This window comes from Nerophis lumbriciformis, linkage group LG28 (genome assembly GCF_033978685.3).
Source record: "Nerophis lumbriciformis linkage group LG28, RoL_Nlum_v2.1, whole genome shotgun sequence".
NCBI classification, from domain to species: domain Eukaryota; kingdom Metazoa; phylum Chordata; class Actinopteri; order Syngnathiformes; family Syngnathidae; genus Nerophis; species Nerophis lumbriciformis.
Window position 1 is genome coordinate 8,399,894 of NC_084575.2, and position 22,110 is coordinate 8,422,003.

Below are 22,110 nucleotides of genomic sequence, written 5' to 3' on the forward strand. Positions count from 1 at the left end.
GCAGTAGTCAGGCCGATGGTGGAAGGCAAGCAGCAGTCAGGCTGATGGTGGAAGGATAGCAGGCAGGCCGAATGGTGCTAGCTGTCTGCTACTGCTACCTGAACAGGTGGATTATAGGTAGGCCAAAGTCTATGGAAATCCAGTGACATTTGATGAGAAACTATCCACCAGAAATCCCACTCTGCAGAGAATTTGTTTATCTTGCAGAGTACCACTCATTCACACTAAAATGAATTAAAATCTCATACATAAAAAACACAAAAACTCAGACCTCAGGTAAGAACACACTGAACACAGAATAGACATGGCTGCCATCTTTGATTCCTATTCATGCTGTGCGAGTAAACCAAGCACAAGTTGCAACTTAGCAGAAACCAGGAAGTGTTAACCTAACTTGTTATCTTCCACTGCAAGTTGTCTCGCAGCAGCAGTTTCTGTCTTCCAGTCCGCTAAAACAGCCAAGGACGGACTTCAAGTACCTTAACGAAAATAAGACGACAACACGCAGACAAAGTAGAGCCAGGGCGAAATCTCCAGCTCAAGCACATCTGCATTCTGAATAATCACGTATTGTGATACTGGGGTTGCTTGCGTAATATGTGTCCCCTCACCCTAGAAGCAGCCTCAGTGATGTTAACTAGGGAACTCCTGAATAAATAGAGGAGCGCGTGGGACTGCCCCTCAGAGCGTTGTGGGAGACTGTAACTGAATGTGCAGCCCCAAATGTTTCTTCTCATGAGCAAAATTGAACTCTGTCTCTGCCTGATTCCTTGCTTCTTGTCTCGTTTAATAGATAGTTCCGTGTTTGAACCTGACGTATTTGTATTCAGTCAAGTGACTTCTTCCTGGAAGTAAAAAACGTATTGATCAATCAAGCCAAGATGGTTGTTGTGCAGCTAGCAACTCTCTAAATACACAAAGGGCCTAGATCAGGGGCGTGAAACATACGGCCCACGGGCCGGATCAGGCCCTCCAACAGGTTTTATCCAGCCCACGGGATGAGTTTGCTAAGTACAAAAATAAGTCGACATTTTTGAATGAAAGAAACTGTTGTTCTAAATGTGTCCTCTAGAGTTCGCAATAGCAATTCTTTGTATCTTTGCAGACGATGTGACATATGTAAAACACAACTAAAACACATTATGTTAGCGCACCAGTTGGGGAAAATGAGCAAACTACATCAATAATATCCTGTAATTTGATTTTTATATTATTTATTTATCTTGATAGATTGAAAATGAACACCAATGAGTTGACTGGTGAACATTATCACAATTGATTCTGAAAGTGTAAAAAAGGACAACTAAAGATAGAGTACTATTGTATGTAAAAAAAAAAACAACATTTTGATTTGTACATTTTCAGAATGTGTTTGTTCTATTTTTAAACAAAGAAAACAATCTGCAGTTGTCTTTATTTTTACGTTATCTTGCCATAATTTTAGCAGTCCGGCCAACTTGGAGTAGATCTTTCTCCATGTGGCCCCCCATCTAAAATTAGTTTAAACACCCCTGGCCTAGATGTTCCTGCGAAAAGCAGATACGAGAAAAAAATCTAATTATGAAACGGAATAGATCCCTAAAGATTTGTTGAGTAATATCAAGGATTATCCGTCGGTGGCGTTCCCAGACATGTGGAACTATTTTGAGTTCCAGACGTCATTCTACACCACAAATTGTGGTTAAGTTTAGAGATAAAGTTTAGGTATCATAGACCGTATACAGAATAAAATATTTACACACTTTATATCAGTGAGTGTAAAGTTAAGAATGCCTCAATCAATGCTGCCTTGTACTTATAAAAAAAACTTGCTCCTCATCAAATTTCCAAGTCTGTTTTTGTACTCACTTTTGAATGAATTTCAGTGGCTGGGACAAAAGGAAGTATTTCCCGTGTTTTTATTGGTTGTTTTGCTACACACTTTTAATACAACACACGAAAGAACACAAATAATGTCATTGTGTTAACAGTGTCAGTCCAAAACTATTTCTATTCTCTCTTTATCTTATTTACTTATTTACCCAACAGACGTTCAACAGCCCCTTCACATTAAAGAGGAAGAGGATTATCCACAGCCCACCTACATTAAAGAGGAAGAGGATGATCCACAGCCTACCTACATTAAAGAGGAAGAGGAGGATCCACACATGAAAGAGGAAGAGGAGGGAGAGTGTGTTGTAGGGCAGGAGGAGGATGATGTCAGCAAGTTTCCACTGACTGTTGTCTCTGTGAAGACTGAAGAGCATGAAGACAAAGCACCTGAGTCCTCACAGCTTCATCACAGTCCAAGTAAGCACATATCATTTTATTCTCAGGGCATTCAATCCATCACAACTGGACTGTTCACTTTGTCTTAGAAGACTCATCCAAGTAGGCTTCATCACTTCATGCTCATACACTTCAAGTCTTAAATCTAATCATTGGAATTTAGAGGGGAACTGCACTTTTTTGGGGAATTTTTCTATCGTTCACAATCATTATAAAAGACATGATGGTGGATATATTAAAAAAATAAAATAAAAATCGTATTCTAACTAGGGCTGGGCGATATGGCCTTTTATTAATATGTGGATATGTTTAGGCCATGTCACGATACACCATATATATGTGGATATTTTGCCTTAGCCTTGAATGAACACTTAATGTATATAATCACAGCAGTATGATGATTCTATGTGTCTACATTAAAACATTCTTCTTCATACTGCATTAATATATGCTACTTTTAAACTTTCATGCAGAGAGGGAAATCACAACTAAGTCAATTTAGCAAAAGTGTATTTATTAAACAGTTATTAAGCAGTGGCACAAACATTCATGTCATTTCAAAACAGAAAGTTCAAGATTGTCAGAGACAATTTAAAGCAAGCTATTAGTGCACTTTTGTGCATGATGTCACTAAGATGACATATCATAACAACACTAAATTAAAGTGCACTTTTTGTACAGAATGCCACTACAATAGTTAAAAACAAATAAAGTGCACTTTTGTGCATGATGTCACACAAGATATTTCAATAAGTGTCAAATAAAAATGAGCTGCATAATAGGAAATCAAATAGTGTATGTTCTTTCGCTATGTGGTAGGTTCCTGCGGACGTTTTCTCGTTCTGTTGTTGACTATTTGTTTCATACGGTGTTGATGTGGAAATGGTTGCTTGGGCATTTTGTGGGTGTGGCACTGAACGGAGATGTTGACATGCAGAGTTTCAAGCACTCTTCATTCTCTAGCGGGTGACTTTTCAAATGATGCTACATTAGCAGTGCTGCTACTTTTTGTAGCAACGCTTTTGCAGCATACTTGTTCACCATCTACCCGCTTGAAGCCAAACCACCGCCAGACGATGGACCCCCTGCTGTTTGTCTTGGGAATGAATTATTCCTTCATTTGTGACCAGATTGGCACCTTCTTTCTCTCGTATTACCACTAGCACCACAGCTAACGTTACCATGCCGCTACCTGTCTGCTCCGTGAGAGCGTATGACGTTGCACACGTGACAGTATGTGACGTATGTAAGAAGGTGCGCTTGTTTTATGTCTCTGTGAGAAGGAGAGACAAGAAAGAGTGAGAAGAGCCTGTAGTGTAATGCCTGCAGCTAAAAGCAACTGTGTGAGAACGTATACTCCAATATCACCATATAGTCAATTTCTATATCGCACAGAGACAAACCCACGATATATCCAGTATATTCCATACATCACCCAGCCCTAATTCTAACTCATAAATGTAAATAAAAGTCCACTTGCAATGGAGCCAATGGGAGGTCCTCTATAACCATCTAAAATACACCAACAATACTCCATTTGCATTTTGTGGCTTGAATGTCCACCAAGTGTTAGTTGAGTTGAGTTGTGTTGACTTTGAGTTTATTTGGAACATACAAGCATACAACATGATACATCACACATGCATGCATACAACATGATACATCACACATGCATGCATACAACATGATGCATCACACATGCATGCATACAACATGATACATCACACATGCATGTATACAACATGATACATCACACATGCATGCATACAACATGATGCATCACTATTTCCAATTTGTCTTTTCAACATGTTGGAAAAGGAGTAGGAAGAAGCAGAGCTTTTTTAATTCTACCCCTTTTCTTTTACATAACAGTTGATAAAACTTTAGTTCACTTCCTGTTCTCAATGTGTTCACAATATACTCCATAAGTAATCACAATGAAAATAAATAAATAATAATGAGTGAAGTAAGTTATATTTCATATGGTGAGATGAGTAAGATGATGTAGAAAATGAATGATGGATGAAATAAATTGAGAATGTTTATCTTCTTCTTTGTACTTTGTAAACACTTTAAGTGTGAAGAGTTTCTTGAAGTGGATCATATTAGTACATTGTTTGATTGCTTTGCTTCATCCATTCCATCATTTAATTCCACATACTGATATACTGAAGGTCTTAAGTGTTGTACGTGCATACAAATGTTTTAAATTACATTTTTCTCTAAGATTATGTTTCTCCTCTTTTGTTGAGAATTGTTGTACATTCTTGGCTAGCAGGTTATAGTTTGCTTTGTGTATCATTTTAGCTGTTTGCAAATTCACTATGTGGTGGAATTTCAGTATTTTTGATTCAATAAATAAAGTGTTTGTATGTTGTCTATATCCAACATGGTGTATTATTATAACTGATCTTTTTGTAACACAGTTAATGAATGAAGTGTACTTTTGTAGTTATTTCCCATATTTCTACACAATAAGTCAGATATGTAACACTAGTGAGCAGTAGAGAATATGAAGTCATTTTTGGTCTAGAACATGTTTTGCTTTATTCATTATTGACGTGTTTCTTGCTACTTTATGTTGTATATTTTTTACATGAGATTTCCAGTTCAATTTATCATCAATTATTATACCTAGACATTTTGAATCATTGAAACGTTCAACGATTTGGTTCATATTGTCATTTTTTGTATTTCCATGTATAAAATACAGGTTGTAATCTTTCTTAGCAGCATTTTTAATGATGCTATTTAGGATGCCCCATCTTGCTCTCATGTTGTTTCTGTTCTTCTTTAATAATTGTCTGTAGTATTCCTTCTTACATGTTCCTAGTATACCAATTAGCTTGTTTTTATATTTATTATACTTATTTTCTGCCTCTATAGATGTCTGTGTTATTAATATTCCATATCATGTCTTTTTTTTGTGACAAGCATTTTTCAGTCCTTTTGTCATCCATGGTTGGTTGTTTTTATTTTGCTTCTTACTAACTTCTTTCCATGGACAACATAAACATTGATATTATACATGTGGGCCAATATATATATATATATATATATATATATATATATATATATATATATATATATATATATATATATATTTGATGTGGCAAGCTACTTTTGCAGTGTAGCTTGTAGTGTAGCGTGCTACAATTCTCTGAGGATAGCTTAGCTCCATTTAATTGAGAGCAACTTGTAGCTTAGCTTACTACATTGTCCAGGTAGCTTGCCCATCACTGTCTATTTGGCCTAGCTCACATGTCAATAGTTTGAATACTGCAAACTTCAATACAGTAACACCTCATTTGTTCTGCAGACGTCCAGCGGGTGTCAGCGGGGAGTCATGAAGAGGAGTGGCACACCAGTGTGGGACAGAAGGAGCTACAGGCCCCCTCCCACATTAAAGAGGAGCAGCTTCATGATGAAGATGAAGCTCAGTCCTTACAGCTTCATCACAGTCAAAGTGAGGAGAACAGAGGGGCGGAGCTTGTAAGTCAACACATCACAGAAGCTGATGGAGAGCATTGTGAAGATATCAAGTCAGAACCAGACAGCATCTTTGCTCCACTGTCAGACATGGACCACATGATGTCACACTCTTCTGATCACAGTGACCACATCCAAAAACCTTTGGAGAGTAAAAATGACTCTAAAGGTGATACGAGACATCACACTAACAACAAACACTTTGACTGCTCTGAATGTGGGAAATTATTTAGAAAGAAGAGTCATTTTACACAACACATGAGAACACATACTGGAGAGAAACCTTTTACTTGCGCTGTTTGTAAGAAGAGTTTCTCCAGAAAGGAACAAATGACCATACACATGAGAACACACACTGGAGAGAAACCTTTTACTTGCTCTGTTTGTGCTAAAAGATTCAACACTAAGAATGACATGATATTACACATGAGAACTCACACAGGTGAGAAACCTTTTACTTGCTCTGTTTGTAAGAAGAGTTTCTCCACAAAGCGTAACATGACCAGACACATGAGAGCACACAATGGAGAGAAACCTTTTGCTTGCTCAGCTTGTGCTAAAAGATTCAACTTTAAGAGGACAATTATATTACACATGAGAACACACACAGGTGAGACACCTTTTACTTGCTCTGTTTGTAAGAAGAGTTTCTCCAGAAAGGGTGACATGACCACACACTTGAGAACACACACTGGAGAGAAACCTTTTGCTTGCTCAGCTTGTGCTAAAAGATTCAACACTAGGAAGAAAATTAAATTACACATGAGAACACACACTGGAGAGAAACCTTTTACTTGCTCTGTTTGTAAGAAGAGTTTCTCCAGAAAGGAACATATGACCACACACATGAGAATACACACTGGAGAGAAACCTTTTACTTGCTCTGTTTGTAAGAAGAGTTTCTCCAGAAAGCAAATCATGACCACACACATGAGAACACACACTGGAGAGAAACCTTTTGCTTGCTCAGCTTGTGCTAAAAGATTCAACACTAAGAAGAAAATTATATTACACATGAGAACACACACTGGGGAGAAACCTTTTGCTTGATTAGTGTTAAAATAATTATGTATATATTATCACACTAAATTTAGTATCCTTAAAGTCTGTTGCTTTAGTTATTAGTTATTGTGCTCAAGATAGACTTTTCTATTTGTGCAAGGACAAAAACTTCTTGTCTGAGGGGTGGCCTCAGCCACAGATGTTATCTTTGTTTTAGCCCGCTAAACGCCAAGGAGTTCAAGGACCTCAACGAAGATAAGACGACAACGCGCAGACGAAGCAGAGACTTTAAGTACCTCAATGAAGATAAGATGACAACACGCAGACGAAGCGGAGACAAGGCGAAATTACAAGGCCCCCACCACATTCTGTCACGTATTGTGCGTCCTGGACCTGCTTTGCATAGTATATGTGACCACTCCTTTTAGAGGCGGCCTCAGTGATGATGACTGTGGAACTCTTGAATAAATAGAGGGACGCGGGAGCTGAACCTTAGAGCGTAGGGCGAGACTGTGACTAAGTGTGCAGCTCCATGGGTTCTCCTCATGAGCTAAATTGAACTCTGTCTCTGCTTGATTCCTTGCTTCTTGTCTGAAGAATATATGTCATCAGTGTTTGAACCTGACACTCAGCTTGTGCTAAAGGATTCAACACTAAAAAGGATCTTATATTACACATGAGAACACACATAGGTGAGAAACCTTTTACTTGCTCTGTTTGTAAGAAGAGTTTCTCCAGAAAGCAAATCATGACCAGACACATGAGAACACACACTGGAGAGAAACCTTTTGCTTGCTCAGCTTGTGCTAAAAGATTCAACAATCAATCAATCAATCAATGTTTATTTATATAGCCCTAAATCACAAGTGTCTCAAAGGGCTGCACAAGCCACAACGACATCCTCGGTATAGCCCACATAAGGGCAAGGAAAAACTCACCCCAGTGGGACGTCGATGTGAATGACTATGAGAAACCTTGGAGAGGACCGCATATGTGGGTAACCCCCCCCCCCCCCTCTAGGGAGACCGAATGCAATGGATGTCGAGTGGGTCTAACATAATATTGTGAGAGTCCAGTCCATAGTGGATCCAGCATAACAGTAAGAGTCCAGTCCACAGTGGGGTCAGCAGGAAACCATCCCGAGCGGAGACGGGTCAGCAGCGCAGAGATGTTCCCAACCGATATACAGGAACGAATGATAAAGGAACTTATATTACACATGAGAATATACACAGGTGAGAAACCTTTTACTTGCTCTGTTTGTAAGAAGAGTTTCACCAGAAAGCGTGACATGACCACACACATGAGAACACACACTGGAGAGAAAAAGTTTAGTTGCACTGTGTGTGATAAGATGTTCAGGTTTAAGTATCAGGCCAGTAGACACAAGTGTGTAACAGTCATGGAAGCTGCAGGGATTTAAAAACACTTAAAGGGGAACATTATCACAATTTCAGAAGGGTTAAAACAATTAAAAATCAGTTCCCAGTGGCTTATTTTATTTTTCGAATTTTTTTTTCAAAATTTTACCCATCACGCAATATCCCTAAAAAAAAGCTTCAAAGTGCCTGATTTTAACCATCGTTATATACACCCGTCCATTTTCCTGTGACGTCACATAGTGATGCCAACACAAACAAACATGGTGCATAGAACAGCAAGCTATAGCGACATTAGCTCGGATTCAGACTCGGATTTCAGCGGCTTAAGCGATTCAACAGATTACGCATGTATTGAAACGGATGGTTGTAGTGTGGAGGCAGGTAGCGAAAACCAAATTGAAGAAGAAACTGAAGCTATTGAGCCATATCGGTTTGAACCGTATGCAAGCGAAACCGAGGAAAACGACACGACAGCCAGCGACACGGGAGAAAGCGAGGACGAATTCGGCGATCGCCTTCTAACCAACGATTGGTATGTGTTTGTTTGGCATTAAAGGAAACTAACAACTATGAACTAGGTTTACAGCATATGAAATACATTTGGCAACAACATGCACTTTGAGAGTGCAGACAGCCCATTTCAGGCGCGCTAAGAACATATATTTTTCCACAATTTCAGCACTCAGGTTAACCATACCTAAATAGACACAAAATACTGCATTACACAAGACTACCCGAATGTACTCGAATGATTGAAAAAAATAAATGTTTTTAAGCTAAATTATTGGTAAACACAGTTTATGTATAATCATTTACGTAAAACCGCGAGTAATGAATAAAGTTTTCATCAATTAATATATTCTGTAGACATACCCTCATCCACTCTCTTTTCCTGAAAGCTGATCTGTCCAGTTTTGGAGTTGATGTCAGCAGGCCAGGGAAGCTAGGGTCGATATTCTTCTCTTGATCATCTTCGGTGGCATAAGGGACGGTGTGAGCCAAGACATCCAGGGGGTTTAGCTCGCTCGTCTGCGGGAACAAACTGCCGCCATTGCTTGCCGTGCTACCGAGGTCCTTTGTCCCTGAATTGCTCACACACTCCGGCAGATTCAATGGGGGTCTGGCGGCAGATTTCTTTGACTTTATGGTTGGAAATGCATCTGCTTTGAGTGTCGCAGGATATCCACACATTCTTGCCATCTCTGTTGTAGCATAGCTTTCGTCGGTAAAGTGTGCGGAACAAACGACTGACCATTTTGTCGGCTTTCCCCACACCCTCGTATTTTGAACAAATTTCGTCCAATTTCTTGCCACTTTCGCATCTTTGGGCCACTGGTGCAACTTGAATCCGTCCCTGTTCGTGTTGTTACACCCTCCGACAACACACCGACGAAAGTGAGAAAATGGCGAATTGCTTCCGATGTGCCGTCACGTTGTGATGTCATCGCTCCGAGAGCGAATAATAGAAAGGCGTTTAATTCGCTAAAATTCACCCATTTAGAGTTCAGAAATCGGTAAAAAAAATATATGGTATTTTTTCTGCAACATCAAGGTATATATTGACGCTTACATAGGTCTGGTGATAATGTTCCCCTTTAAATTAGTGGTAAGAGTGCAGTATACTAACCCAGTTTCAGAATGATTTCCCTGTTAAAATCTCACAATTCATGAGATTTTTATCTAAAATGATATTTTTCGGGGCTTGTTGGTCTAGTGCAGGGGTCGGCAACGTTTACCAGTCAAAGAGCCATTTTGACCAATTTCACATCCATCCATCTTCTTCCGCTTATCCGAGGTCGGGTCGCGGGGGCAGCAGCCTAAGCAGGGAAGCCCAGACTTCCCTCTCCCCAGCCACTTCGTCCAGCTCTTCCTGTGGGACCCCGAGGCGTTCCCAGGCCAGCCGGGAGACATAGTCTTCCCAATGTGTCCTGGGTCTTCCCCGCGGCCTCCTACCGGTCGGACATGCCCTAAACACCTCCCTAGGGAGGCGTTCGGGTGGCATCCTGACCAGATGCCCGAACCACCTCATCTGGCTCCTCTCGATGTGGAGGAGCAGCGGCTTTACTTTGAGTTCCTCCCGGATGGTAAAGCTTCTCACCCTATCTCTAAGGGAGAGCCCCGCCACCCGGCGGAAGAAACTCATTTCGGCCGCTTGTACCCGTGATCTTGTCCTTTCGGTCATAACCCAAAGCTCATGACCATAGGTGAGGATGGGAACGTAGATCGACCGGTAAATTGAGAGCTTTGCCTTCCGGCTCAGCTCCTTCTTCACCACAACGGATCGATACAGCGTCCGCATTACTGAAGACGCCACACCAATCCGCCTGTCGATCTCACGATCCACTCTTCCCTAACTCGTGAACAAGACTCCGAGGTACTTGAACTCCTCCACTTGGGGCAAGATCTCCTCCCCAACCCGGAGATGGCACTCCACCCTTTTCCGGGCGAGAACCATGGACTCGGACTTGGAGGTGCTGATTCTCATCCCAGTCGCTTCACACTCAGCTGCGAACCGATCCAGTGAGAGCTGAAGATCCTGGCCAGATGAAGCCATCAGGACCACATCATCTGCAAAAAGCAGAGACCTAATCCTGCAGCCGCCAAACCAGATCCCCTCAACGCCTTGACTGCGCCTAGAAATTCTGTCCATAAAAGTTATGAACAGAATCGGTGACAATGGGCAGCCTTGGCGGAGTCCAACCCTCACTGGAAACGTGTCCGACTTACTACCGGCAATGCGGACCAAGCTCTGGCACTGATCATACAGGGAGCGGACTGCCACAATCAGACACTCCGATACCCCATACTCTCCGAGCACTCCCCACAGGACTTCCAGAGGGACACGGTCGAATGCCTTCTCCAAGTCCACAAAACACATGTAGACTGGTTGGGCAAACTCCCATGCACCCTCAAGGACCCTGCCGAGAGTATAGAGCTGGTCCACAGTTCCACGACCAGGACGAAAACCACACTGTTCCTCCTGAATCCGAGGTTCGACTATCCGGCGTAGCCTCCTCTCCAGAACACCTGAATAGACCTTACCGGGAAGGCTGAGGAGTGTTATCCCACGATAGTTAGAACGCACCCTCCGGTTCCCCTTCTTAAAGAGAGGAACCACCACCCCGGTCTGCCAATCCAGTGGTACCGCCCCCGATGTCCACGCGATGCTGCAGAGTCTTGTCAACCAAGACAGCCCCACAGCATCCAGAGCCTTAAGGAACTCCGGGCAGATCTCATCTACCCCCGGGGCCTTGCCACTGAGGAGCTTTTTAACTACCTCAGCAACCTCAGCCCCAGAAATAGGAGAGCCCACCACAGACTCCCCAGGCACTGCTTCCTCATAGGAAGACGTGTTGGTGGGATTGAGGAGGTCTTCGAAGTATTCCCTCCACCGATCCACAACATCCGCAGTCGAGGTCAGCAGAACACCATCCTGGCCATACACGGTGTTGATAGTGCACTGCTTCCCCTTCCTGAGGCGGCGGATGGTGGTCCAGAATTGCTTCGAAGCCGTCCGGAAGTCGTTTTCCATGGCCTCACCGAACTCCTCCCATGTCCGAGTTTTTGCCTCTGCGACCGCTGAAGCCGCACACCGCTTGGCCTGTCGGTACTTGTCTGCTGCCTCAGGAGTCCTATGAGCCAAAAGAACCCGATAGGACTCCTTCTTCAGCTTGACGGCATCCCTCACCGCCGGTGTCCACCAACGGGTTCTAGGATTACCGCCACGACAAGTACCAACTACCTTGCGGCCACAGCTCCAATCAGCCGCCTCGAAAATAGAGGCGCGGAACATGGTCCATTCGGACTCAATGTCCAGCACCTCCCTCGTGACATGTTCAAAGTTCTTCCGGAGGTGGGAATTGAAACTCTCTCTGACAGGAGACTCTGCCAGACGTTCCCAGCAAACCCTCACAATGCGTTTGGGCCTGCCAGGTCTGTCCGGCATCCTCCCCCACCATCGCAGCCAACTCACCACCAGGTGGTGATCGGTAGAAAGCTCCGCCCCTCTCTTCACCCGAGTGTCCAAAACATGAGGCCGCAAATCCGATGACACAACTACAAAGTCGATCATGGAACTGCGGCCTAGGGTGTCCTGGTGCCAAGTACACATATGGACACCCTTATGTTTGAACATGGTGTTTGTTATGGACAATCTGTGACGGGCACAAAAGTCCAATAACAAAACACCGCTTGGGTTCAGATCCGGGCAGCCATTCTTCCCAATCACGCCTCTCCAGGTTTCACTGTCGCTGCCAACATGAGCATTGAAGTCCCCCAGTAGAACGAGGGAATCACCCGGGGGAGCACTCTCAAGTACTCCCTCGAGTGAATCCAAAAAGGGTGGGTATTCTGAGCTGCGGTTTGGCGCGTAAGCGCAAACCACAGTCAGGACCCGTTCCCCCACCCGAAGGCGGAGGGAAGCTACCCTCTCGTCCACCGGGTTGAACTCCAACGTACAGGCTCTGAGCCGGGGGGAAACAAGAATTGCCACCCCAGCCCGTCGCCTCTCACTGCCGGCAACGCCAGAGTGGAAGAGAGTCCAGCCCCTTCGAGAGAACTGGTTCCAGAGCCCTTCCTGTGCGTCGAAGTGAGTCCGACTATATCTAGCCGGAACTTCTCCACCTCGCGCACTAGCTCAGGCTCCTTCCCCCCCAGCGAGGTGACGTTCCACGTCCCAAGAGGTAGCTTCTGTAGCCGAGGATCGGACCGCCAAGTGCCCTGCCATCAGCTGCCGCCCAGCTCACATCGCACCCGACCTCTATGACCCCTGCTATGGGTGGTGAGCCCATTGGAGGGGGGACCCACGTTGCCTCTTCGGGCTGTGCCCGGCTGGGCCCCATGGGGACAGGCCCGGCCACCAGGCGCTCGCCATCGAGCCCCACCTCCGGGCCTGGCTCCAGAGGGGGGCCCCGGTGACCCACGTCCGGGCAAGGGAAATCTGGGTTCCATGTTTGTTTTCTTCATAGAGGTCTTCGAGCTTCGAGACCAGTTTCACAAATTACAGAAAACAATGGGAGCCGCAAATTTTTTTTGAAATTTTAAATGAAATAACACTGCATACAAAGTTTTTTTTTTGCTTTGTGCTATGTATAAACCAGGGGTCTCAGACATGCTGCCCACACCTTAATATGGAATTTGAAAGCTGGTGCGGCCCGCGGGTTTTAAATGAATGGCGCTTGTCAGCGTCATGCGTGCCGTGATGGTACAGCATATAGCACCCACTACAACCGGCGTGCCTGATCAGCCACACGTTGTATGAGGGGAGGGGGGGGGGGGGGGGTTTGATGTGTGAGGGAGCAGGGTTGGGGTCGGGGCGGGGTTTGGTGGTAGCAGGGGTGTATAATGTAGCCCGGAAGAGTCAGGGCTGCATGGGATTCTGGGTGTTTGTTCTGTTGTGTTTATGTTGTGGTGCAGATGTTCTCCCGAAATGTGTTTGTCATTCTTGTTTGGTGTGGGTTCAAAGTGTGGCGCATTATTAGTAAGAGTGTTAAAGTTGTTTTATATGGTCACCGTCAGTGTAACCTGTGTGGTTGTTGACCAAGTATGATTGCTGTCACGTACGTGTGCAAGCAGAAGATGTATATTGTATCAATCAATCAATCAATCAATCTTTATTTATATAGCCCTAAATCACAAGTGTCTCAAAGGGCTGCACAAGCCACAACGACATCCTCGGTACAAAGCCCACATACGGGCAAGGAAAAACTCACCCCAGTGGGACGTCGATGTGAATGACTATGAGAAACCTTGGAGAGGACCGCATATGTGGGTAACCCCTCCCCCCTAGGGGAGACCGAAAGCAATGGATGTCGAGTGGGTCTGACATAATATTGTGAGAGTCCAGTCCATAGTGGATCCAACATAATAGTAAGAGTCCAGTATAACAAGTGGTTGGGCTGGCACGCTGTTAATACAGATTGTAGAGGGCGCTAAATGTTGTACCATCATGGCACGCCCTTATTATAGCTGTAAGGGTGAAAGTCGGTGAATCTTAATCCCGGGAGTTTTCTGCGAGAGGCACTGAAATCCGGAAGTCTCACGGGAAAATTGGGGGGTTCAGCAAGTAAGCTGCTGAGCCGCATCAGAGTGATCAAAGAGCCGCATGCGGCTCCGGAGCCGCGGGTTGCCGACCCCTGGTCTAGTGGTATGATTCTTGCTTAGGGTGCGAAAGGTCCCAGGTTCAATTCCTGGACAAGCCCTTAACAGTGATTTAAAACTCTTTGCTTAATTTTTCAAACTGCACACAATGAAGGGATCAATGAAAATGTATAAAATCAAATACAGTGGTAGCTCAATTTTCGAGCTCTAATTGTTTTAGGACAGAGGATGTAACCCTTAGTTCTTTTTTGCAGGAAAATAGCCATACCTTTAAATTAGTGGTAAAAGTGTAATATACTAACCTAGTTTTAGATTGTTCCCAATCAACATGTCACATTTATTGAGATTCTTGCAAAATCACAAGCCAGAACTTGTTGGTCTAGTCGTATGATTCTCGCCTGAGGTCTGGGTTTCAATTACTGAACAAGCTCTTGTTCATTTATGCATGAAAACTGTAGTGAATCAAAATTTGTGTTAATAAAAGTGCAGTTACAGGTTGTCTCCCCAGATAAAATATAAACTTTTTTGAGAATTTGGTAACATTTGCCATGGGGCTTGTTGGTCTAGTGGTATGATTCTCGCTTTGGGTGCGAGAGGTCCCGGGTTCAATTCCTGGACAAGCCCTTAACAGTGATTTTGAAGTCTTAGCTACATTTTCCAAATTGCACACACTAAAGGGATCAATGAAAATGTATAAAATCAAATACAGTGGTAGCTCAATTTACAAGCTCTAATTGTTTTAGGACAGAGCTTGTAACCCTTAGTTCTTTTTTGCAGGAAAATAGCCATACCTTTAAATTAGTGGTAAAAGTGCAATATACTAACCTAGTTTTAGATTGTTCCTGTGAAGATGTCTCTGTCTGGGGTTCTTCTGGGACCCCAGGAAAGGGCACAACACTTTGGGTCGGCGTTTTACAATTATTTTAATTATATTCTCATACAAGTCTCTGTCGGCTTTTCAGCTCTCCTCCTCCTCACAATGTCTCTCTTTTCGGGCTTTTCAGCACTCTTCCGTGGCTTTTCATCTGCTTTCCAGGTCCCTCCGCCTCATGGTCTCCGACGCTGCTTAATAAAGGAACAGGTGATTAGATAACTCGTTCCAGCTGAGTCATCCACTCACCTGTCTGCTGCTTCATGGCCGGCCTCCGCACACACCCCGCCCGCAGGGAACGCACGAACCACGCCCCTCTCCACATGCCTCCACCGCCAGATTTGAGGCCGGGCAGCCGTCCGGCCGCGCTCACTCCCCCCACCCCCTATAGCGGGCCGAGAGAAAAAATTGGCCACGGCCATCTGCGCGCCCGGCCTGTGGACCACCCGGAAGTTATAGGGCTGTAATGCCAGATACCACCGGGTGATCCGTGCGTTGGCGTCCTTCATGCGGTGGAGCCACTGGAGAGGTTTGTGGTCTGAGCAGAGACTGAAGGCACGCCCCAACAGGTCGTAGCGGAGGGCCCCGACCGCCCACCGGATGGCAAGGCACTCCCTCTCCACCGTGCTGTACCTTGCCTCCCGGTCCGAAAGTTTCCGGCTGATATACAGCACGGGGCGGTCGACGTCCCCCACCCGCTGAGACAGCACCGCCCCCAGTCCCCGGCCCGACGCGTCCGCCTGCAGACAGAAAGGGATGTCAAAATTAGGCATGTGCAGCACCGGCTCCTCGCAGAGTGCTGTTTTTACCTTCTCAAACCCCCGCTGGCACTGCTCCGTCCACTGGACCAGTTCTGGAGCACCCTTTCGGGTGAGGTCATTCAGTGGGCCGGTTAAGTCCGCAAACCGGGGAATGAACCGCCGGTAATAGCCCGCCAGTCCCAAAAACTGCCTCACCTCTTTTTTTGTCTTGGGGGATGGACAGGCCGCGATTGCCGCTGTTTTGTCTACCTGCGGCCGCACCTGTCCCCCTCCCAAGTGGTACCCCAGATACTGTACCTCCCTCAGGCCAACCGCGCACTTCGCCGGGTTGGCGGTGAGTCCCGCCCACCTCAGGGACTCGAGCACCGCCCCCACCCGCCGCACGTGTTGTTCCCAGCTGCTACTCTGGATGATGACATCATCCAGGTAGGCAGCCGCGTAGGCAGCCGCGTATGCAGCGTGGGGGCGCAGCACTCGGTCCATGAGACGCTGGAACGTGGCGGGCGCACCGAACAAGCCAAACGGAAGTGTCACAAATTGGTACAAACCGTACGGAGTGCAAAAGGCCGTTTTTTCTCGGGACTCTGGTGACAAGGGAATCTGCCAGTAGCCCTTGGTCAAATCCAGTGTCGTGAAAAATTGAGCAGTGCCTAGCCGATCCAGGAGCTCGTCGACCCGAGACATTGGGTACGCGTCAAACCGTGATTGTTCATTCACCCTGCGGTAATCCACACAGAACCGCACAGTCCCATCCTTCTTCCCAACCAGAACAATGGGACTGCACCACGCGCTGTGGGATTCTTCTATCACCCCCAACTCAAGCATAGTTTTTAATTTCTCCCGAACTACTTTGCGCTTGTGTTCGGGAAGCCGATATTGCCGAGACCGCACCGTAACCCCCGGGCTGGTCTCAATATGATGTCGGATGAGATCCGTGCGACCGGGCCGCGAGGAGAACACATCAGAGAAGCGCCGCTGTAACTCAGCCACATCTGCCCTCTGCGCTGATGTGAGCTGGTCGTCACAGGACAGCCGGGGGGCCGGGCCAGAGCGCGGGATCTCCGGCCCCAACTCCTCCTCCTCCCCCACTACTGTCACCATGGAAACAGGCTCCGCCTCTTTCCATGCCTTCAGCAGGTTCAAATGGTAGATCTGAGTGTCTCCGCGTCGGTCCGAGCGCCGAACCTCATAATCGACATCACCCACTTGCCGTGCGACCTCAAAGGGTCCCTGCCACTTTGCAAGTAATTTGGAGTTTGAGGTTGGAAGCAATACAAGTACTTTTTCTCCCGGTGTGAATTTGCGTATATGTCGGAAAATAGCCATACCTTTAAATTAGTGGTAAAAGTGTAATATACTAACCTAGTTTTAGATTGTTCCCTATCAACATGTCACATTTATTGAGATTCTTGCAAAATGACAAGTCAGAACTTGTTGGTCTAGTCGTATGATTCTCGCCTGAGGTTTGGGGTTCAATTACTGAAAAAGCTCTTGTTCATTTATGCATGAAAATTGTAGTGAATCAAAATTTGTGTTAATAAAAGTGCAGTTACAGGTTGTTTCCCCAGATAAAATATAAACTTTTTTGAGAATTTGGTAACATTTGCCATAGGTCTAGTGGTATGATTCTCGCTTTGGGTGCGAGAGGTCCCGGGTTCAATTCCTGGACAAGCCCTTAACAGTGATTTTGAAGTCTTAGCTACATTTTCCAAACTGCACACACTAAAGGGATCAATGAAAATGTATAAAATCAAATACAGTGGTAGCTCAATTTACAAGCTCTAATTGTTTTAGGACAGAGCTTGTAACCCTTAGTTCTTTTTTGCAGGAAAATAGCCATACCTTTAAATTAGTGGTAAAAGTGCAATATACTAACCCAGTTTGAGAATGATTTCCCTGTTAAAATCTCACAATTCATAAGACTTTTTGTTGAAACATGTTTTTGCGGTGCATGTTGGTCGAGTTGTATGATTCTTGCTTAGGGTGCAAGAGGTTCAGAGCTTGTAACCTTTAGTTCTTTTTTGCAGGAAAATAGCCATACCTTTAAATTAGTGGTAAAAGTGCAATATACTAACCCAGTTTCAGAATGATTTCCCTGTTAAAATCTCACAAGTCATGAACATTTTTGATGAAACTAGATTTTTCGAGGCTTGTTGGTCTAGTGGTATGATTCTCGCTTTGGGTGCGAGAGGTACCGGGTTCAATTCCTGGACAAGCCTTTAACAGTGATTTTAAACTCTTAGCTTAATTTTCCAAACTGCACACACTCAAGGGATCCATGAAAATTATAAAATGAAATACAGAGGTAGCTCAATTTATAAGCTCTAATTGTTTTAGGACAGAGCTTGTACCCACACAGCAAAAAGACTCCGCGGCGGATCCCCCGCGGAGGTATCGCTCTTTCCGGAACGGACCCGCGAAACGGACCCGTATCGACGTCCACTTGCTCTCAGGAATAGATCCGCAACGGAGGCATGGCGCCGAGCTGCCGTGGCGGATCTACTCCGCATCCATGATCAAAACCTAACCTAGCAACGGACTCATAAAAACCCTGGTCCGTTTTGGACCCGTTTATCTTATTTTCAAAATCCCTTCTGTTCTTGCTGTAGGATAAAATAGGAAACTAAAAATTTCACTAAGCCCTACCACAGCAATATAGGCTTACATATGCATTGCCTTGTATTTTTAAACTAACAACATTGTCAATAGGCAGAAACAGAAAATGGTCAATTCACTCTATAAAGTAAATATATAATATTTAAATATATATAAATAGTAAATATAGTAAACATACATATTTAATCTGTTAGGCTACAACTTCAACGAAATGCTGCTCCATGCACAGCTAACATATCAGAAAATGAATAACTGGTGAATGACAAGAAGTTCAATAAAAGATTGTTTAATTGATACATTTCTATTCCTCCTGAGGAGGTGGAGGCGGGACTCGTCTCCTGGTTGCCCGATCCGCCACCAGGTTGAACCACCTGATGGTGTGTTTGGTGACCTCAGCCTCCGTGGCTGACCTTGTCACCACATTTTTTCTCACAGCACCTGTAATCAAACAAGATTACAAGACAGATATGTTTATGTTTATGGTATGTAGCATCCAAAGCCAAGTATGCTTACATAATACAAAATATCCCATCCATCCATCTTCTTCCGCTTATCCGAGGTCGGGTCACAGGGGCAGCAGCCTCAGCAGGGAAGCCCAGACTTCCCTCTCCCCAGCCACTTCGTCCAGCTCCTCCTGGGGGATCCCGAGGCGTTCCCAGGCCAGCCGGGAGAGATAGTCTTCCCAACGTGTCCTGTGTCTTCCCCGTGGCCTCCTACCGGTCGGACGTGCCCGAAACACCTCCCTAGGGAGGCGTTCGGGTGGCATCCTGACCAGATGCCCGAACCACCTCATCTGGCTCTAGGTATTAAGGAGATTACATTTGAAAAAGAAACAATCCAAAATGTTCAAACAATATCATTATTTGGTTCCTTGATCAGAGTACTGTATGTGGATAAATCTGTGTGGTTTTGTCATGTTTGTTTGATTCTGTTGGATGACGGCAGCGGGGGGCATAAATAAATATCCATAACCCAACTTTGGGAAGTTGACATTGTTTTCTTATTATATTTGTACTATCATTCTATGTTTGTATTCGTGTAGGCCAGGGGTGTCCAAAGTACAACCCGGGGGCCATTTGCGGCCCGCAGGTCATTTTTTAACGGCCCCACGGCACATTTTGAAAATACGATTGAAAAAAATAAATAACATTAAAAGTGGTATTTAAGAGCAAACAGGTGAAATGTAACAAGAAAATGTAGCAATGGTTACTCTAATCACACAAAGCTGCCAGGTAGGCTGTTTCTTTCTTTAAAAAATAATAATGAATGCGAAGAAACGCAATAAAGGAAGTCGACAAACATCAGTTGAAGCGTTACGTTAATCTGACCAAGAGAATAAGTTTGGGAGCAGCTACAGGTATGATGGTTGCTACGATTTTTAAGGCTGCCCCCACTTTTAACTTTGAATGTATGTAATATTACTTTGAATTATATACTTACTGAAAAGCAAGGTCTTTGTTGCCATTCTGCTAAAGGCCTTTTTGTTGTTGACACCCTTCCAATTGATCTGATCTGAAACGTCATCTGTGAACATCCTGCCCAGGATGTTCCAGGTCACCCGCTTCACATCCTGGCCTCCAATGGTGGCCAAAGAAGAAATCTAAAAGGCAAAGACATCTCTTTAAACAAACAGATAAACATTTTTCAGCTTAAGTTGCATTTAAAATGTTTTTGTTCATGTTGAAAGCGTCCAGAAATGTAAAAAAAACAGAACCTGTTCTCTTGGCTCATGGACCTATGCTACCTTTACACACGATGTCAAACCAGGCAGATTGTGGCTCACTGACATAATCTTGCCACTGGGAAAAGGCGGTTCAGGACAGGCCTGGTTGTCAGGGCTGATTCAATAGAATATTTGCATAATCACGGACAATCAATAAACCTAATGGCACCATTCATATTAAGTAAGAAACCTCACCACTCTTTATCGAGCTGGGCCATTTGATGGTTCATTCAAAATTGCCTCCACTGCCTCCAACTGTTCCAGTGGAAACTGGATATTGGCCGGCATTTCAACTTCATGGTCAAACTGCTGGTTAAGAAGTTGACCTTCGGTCTTGGGTGTGTTTACTAGTTTCCAGCAGGCTAAGGATCTGGACCTCAGCCACTGTTGACAAACAGCAGTATAAAATGTATCATGTTTCAGTGTTTATCCTCATTACTCATAATCCTGACATTAGCTACTGACCTTAGTTAATGACAAAAGTTATTGACAAAGTTTGAAGAAAATATGTGATTGGTTGTGAATTTGAATTGTTTCCAAAATCTGTGGCACAGAATGACCATCCGTTATTTGTCAGTTATTGCTCACCAGAGCAGGAAATGTTGTGGGCCAATCTTCCCCCTCGCCATGTTGGCCTGTAGGCCAGGCTGGATCCAGGCTCCTTCCTATTACTGTAGAAACATGACAAAAACAAGACAGAACACACTTACACTGGCTACCTGTTCCTTTTTTCTGGCAGCTCAACCTTATTCTCTGCCTCAGATTGCAGGTCTGAGGTGTTGCAGCCGTTTCGATATTGTTGCATTATTTTAATGTGTCTTTATAGTTGTATAAAATTGAATATGTTAAAATTAACATGAGTTTCAAATTAGCTGTACAGCTGAACAGAATATTATTATTATTGATGATGATGTATCAGGTCTCTCTCTTACAAGAGACCTGGTCAGAACATAGACAGAATAGGTTATTCCAAGCAGAAAGAGAAGCAACTATGACGTTGTTTTTAAACAAGAAATTTATGAATTTGCATACCACAATGATGAAGCCTTTGTTGAACGTCTACACGTGTCCTTTGTCTTAAGGTTGATAAAGAGACAGGCACAGTCTTTCTATTCATGTTTGCGCTAAAAGACAAGAAAATACAGTAAAGTTTATCATTGATCATTGTTTCTAATGTTATATTTAAATAAATGCATAGTTAAATGGTGGTGTTGTCTGTTTCATTGCTACAAACTAGACAAGATATAGGGCAACGTTAAATTGTGGGTGCACTTCTTGATTCGGCCCCCTCAATAGGCCAAGAGCTGCTAGAAAAATGTGTAAGCAACATTACATTTTAACAAACCAGAAAGTATCTTACTTGATTAAGCGAACGCAGCAGGAGCAGTTGTAGGCAAAAATCCAGGCAGTAGATGATGCTGCAAAACACACAAAATAGAAGATGGGGCCAAGTTCCATACAGTCGCATAAGAAATTGTGAACAGGCGCAAAATACATTAGTTGTCTGAACTGATGTAAACAGTGATTCAAATAATTTCTAATTCATTCATTTTAATTATAAAGATTGCAGACAGACTCTTTACATTATGCATTATATATGTAACAGTCACTGTTCTGCGTTGTGTCTTTTATAGTGATGCACACACAGGAGTTGAGTCGTGGAGGATTTATTCACCTTTTCTTTTTTTGAATGGAAACAAAAACAGGGCGTCACACACAGTCCACAGCAGCAGCGGAGTTTTTGGCCCGTGCGCAAACTCACCAGACCAGAAACAGCTACCATTAAGCTAATCCACGTGGTTAGCTTTGTGCTAGCGGCAGCATTTAGCATATAAAAGTCTGTTTTTTACAACAATTTAACACCCTAAGCTCGGAATTTAACCCACATGCTTATCAACA

At 44.2% G+C, this 22,110-nt stretch overlaps 1 protein-coding gene and 2 non-coding genes across 3 annotated transcripts; all 3 read left to right on the forward strand.

Moving 5' to 3' along the window:
• The first annotated feature begins 71 nt into the window (after positions 1-71).
• Positions 72-7,187, forward strand: LOC133570529 (uncharacterized). Its single transcript, XM_061923212.2, has 3 exons — positions 72-117; positions 2,029-2,289; positions 5,588-7,187. The coding sequence occupies exons 1-3, from the start codon at positions 72-74 to the stop codon at positions 6,805-6,807; spliced, it is 1,527 nt and encodes a 508-aa protein (XP_061779196.2). The 3' UTR covers positions 6,808-7,187.
• A 7,605-nt stretch (positions 7,188-14,792) lies between these two features.
• Positions 14,793-14,864, forward strand: trnap-ugg (transfer RNA proline (anticodon UGG)). Its single transcript has one exon. It is a non-coding gene; the product is annotated as a tRNA-Pro (tRNA).
• A 3,155-nt stretch (positions 14,865-18,019) lies between these two features.
• Positions 18,020-18,091, forward strand: trnap-ugg (transfer RNA proline (anticodon UGG)). Its single transcript has one exon. It is a non-coding gene; the product is annotated as a tRNA-Pro (tRNA).
• The last annotated feature ends 4,019 nt before the right edge of the window (positions 18,092-22,110 follow it).

Coding starts and splice junctions, on each gene's coding strand:
- LOC133570529 (XM_061923212.2), top strand. CDS start 72: ATGGTGCTAGCTGTCTGCTACTGCTACCTGAACAGGTGGATTATAG. Junction 118..2,028: donor CCTGAACAGGTGGATTATAG/GTAGGCCAAAGT, acceptor TTTACCCAACAG/ACGTTCAACAGCCCCTTCAC. Junction 2,290..5,587: donor ACAGCTTCATCACAGTCCAA/GTAAGCACATAT, acceptor TTTGTTCTGCAG/ACGTCCAGCGGGTGTCAGCG.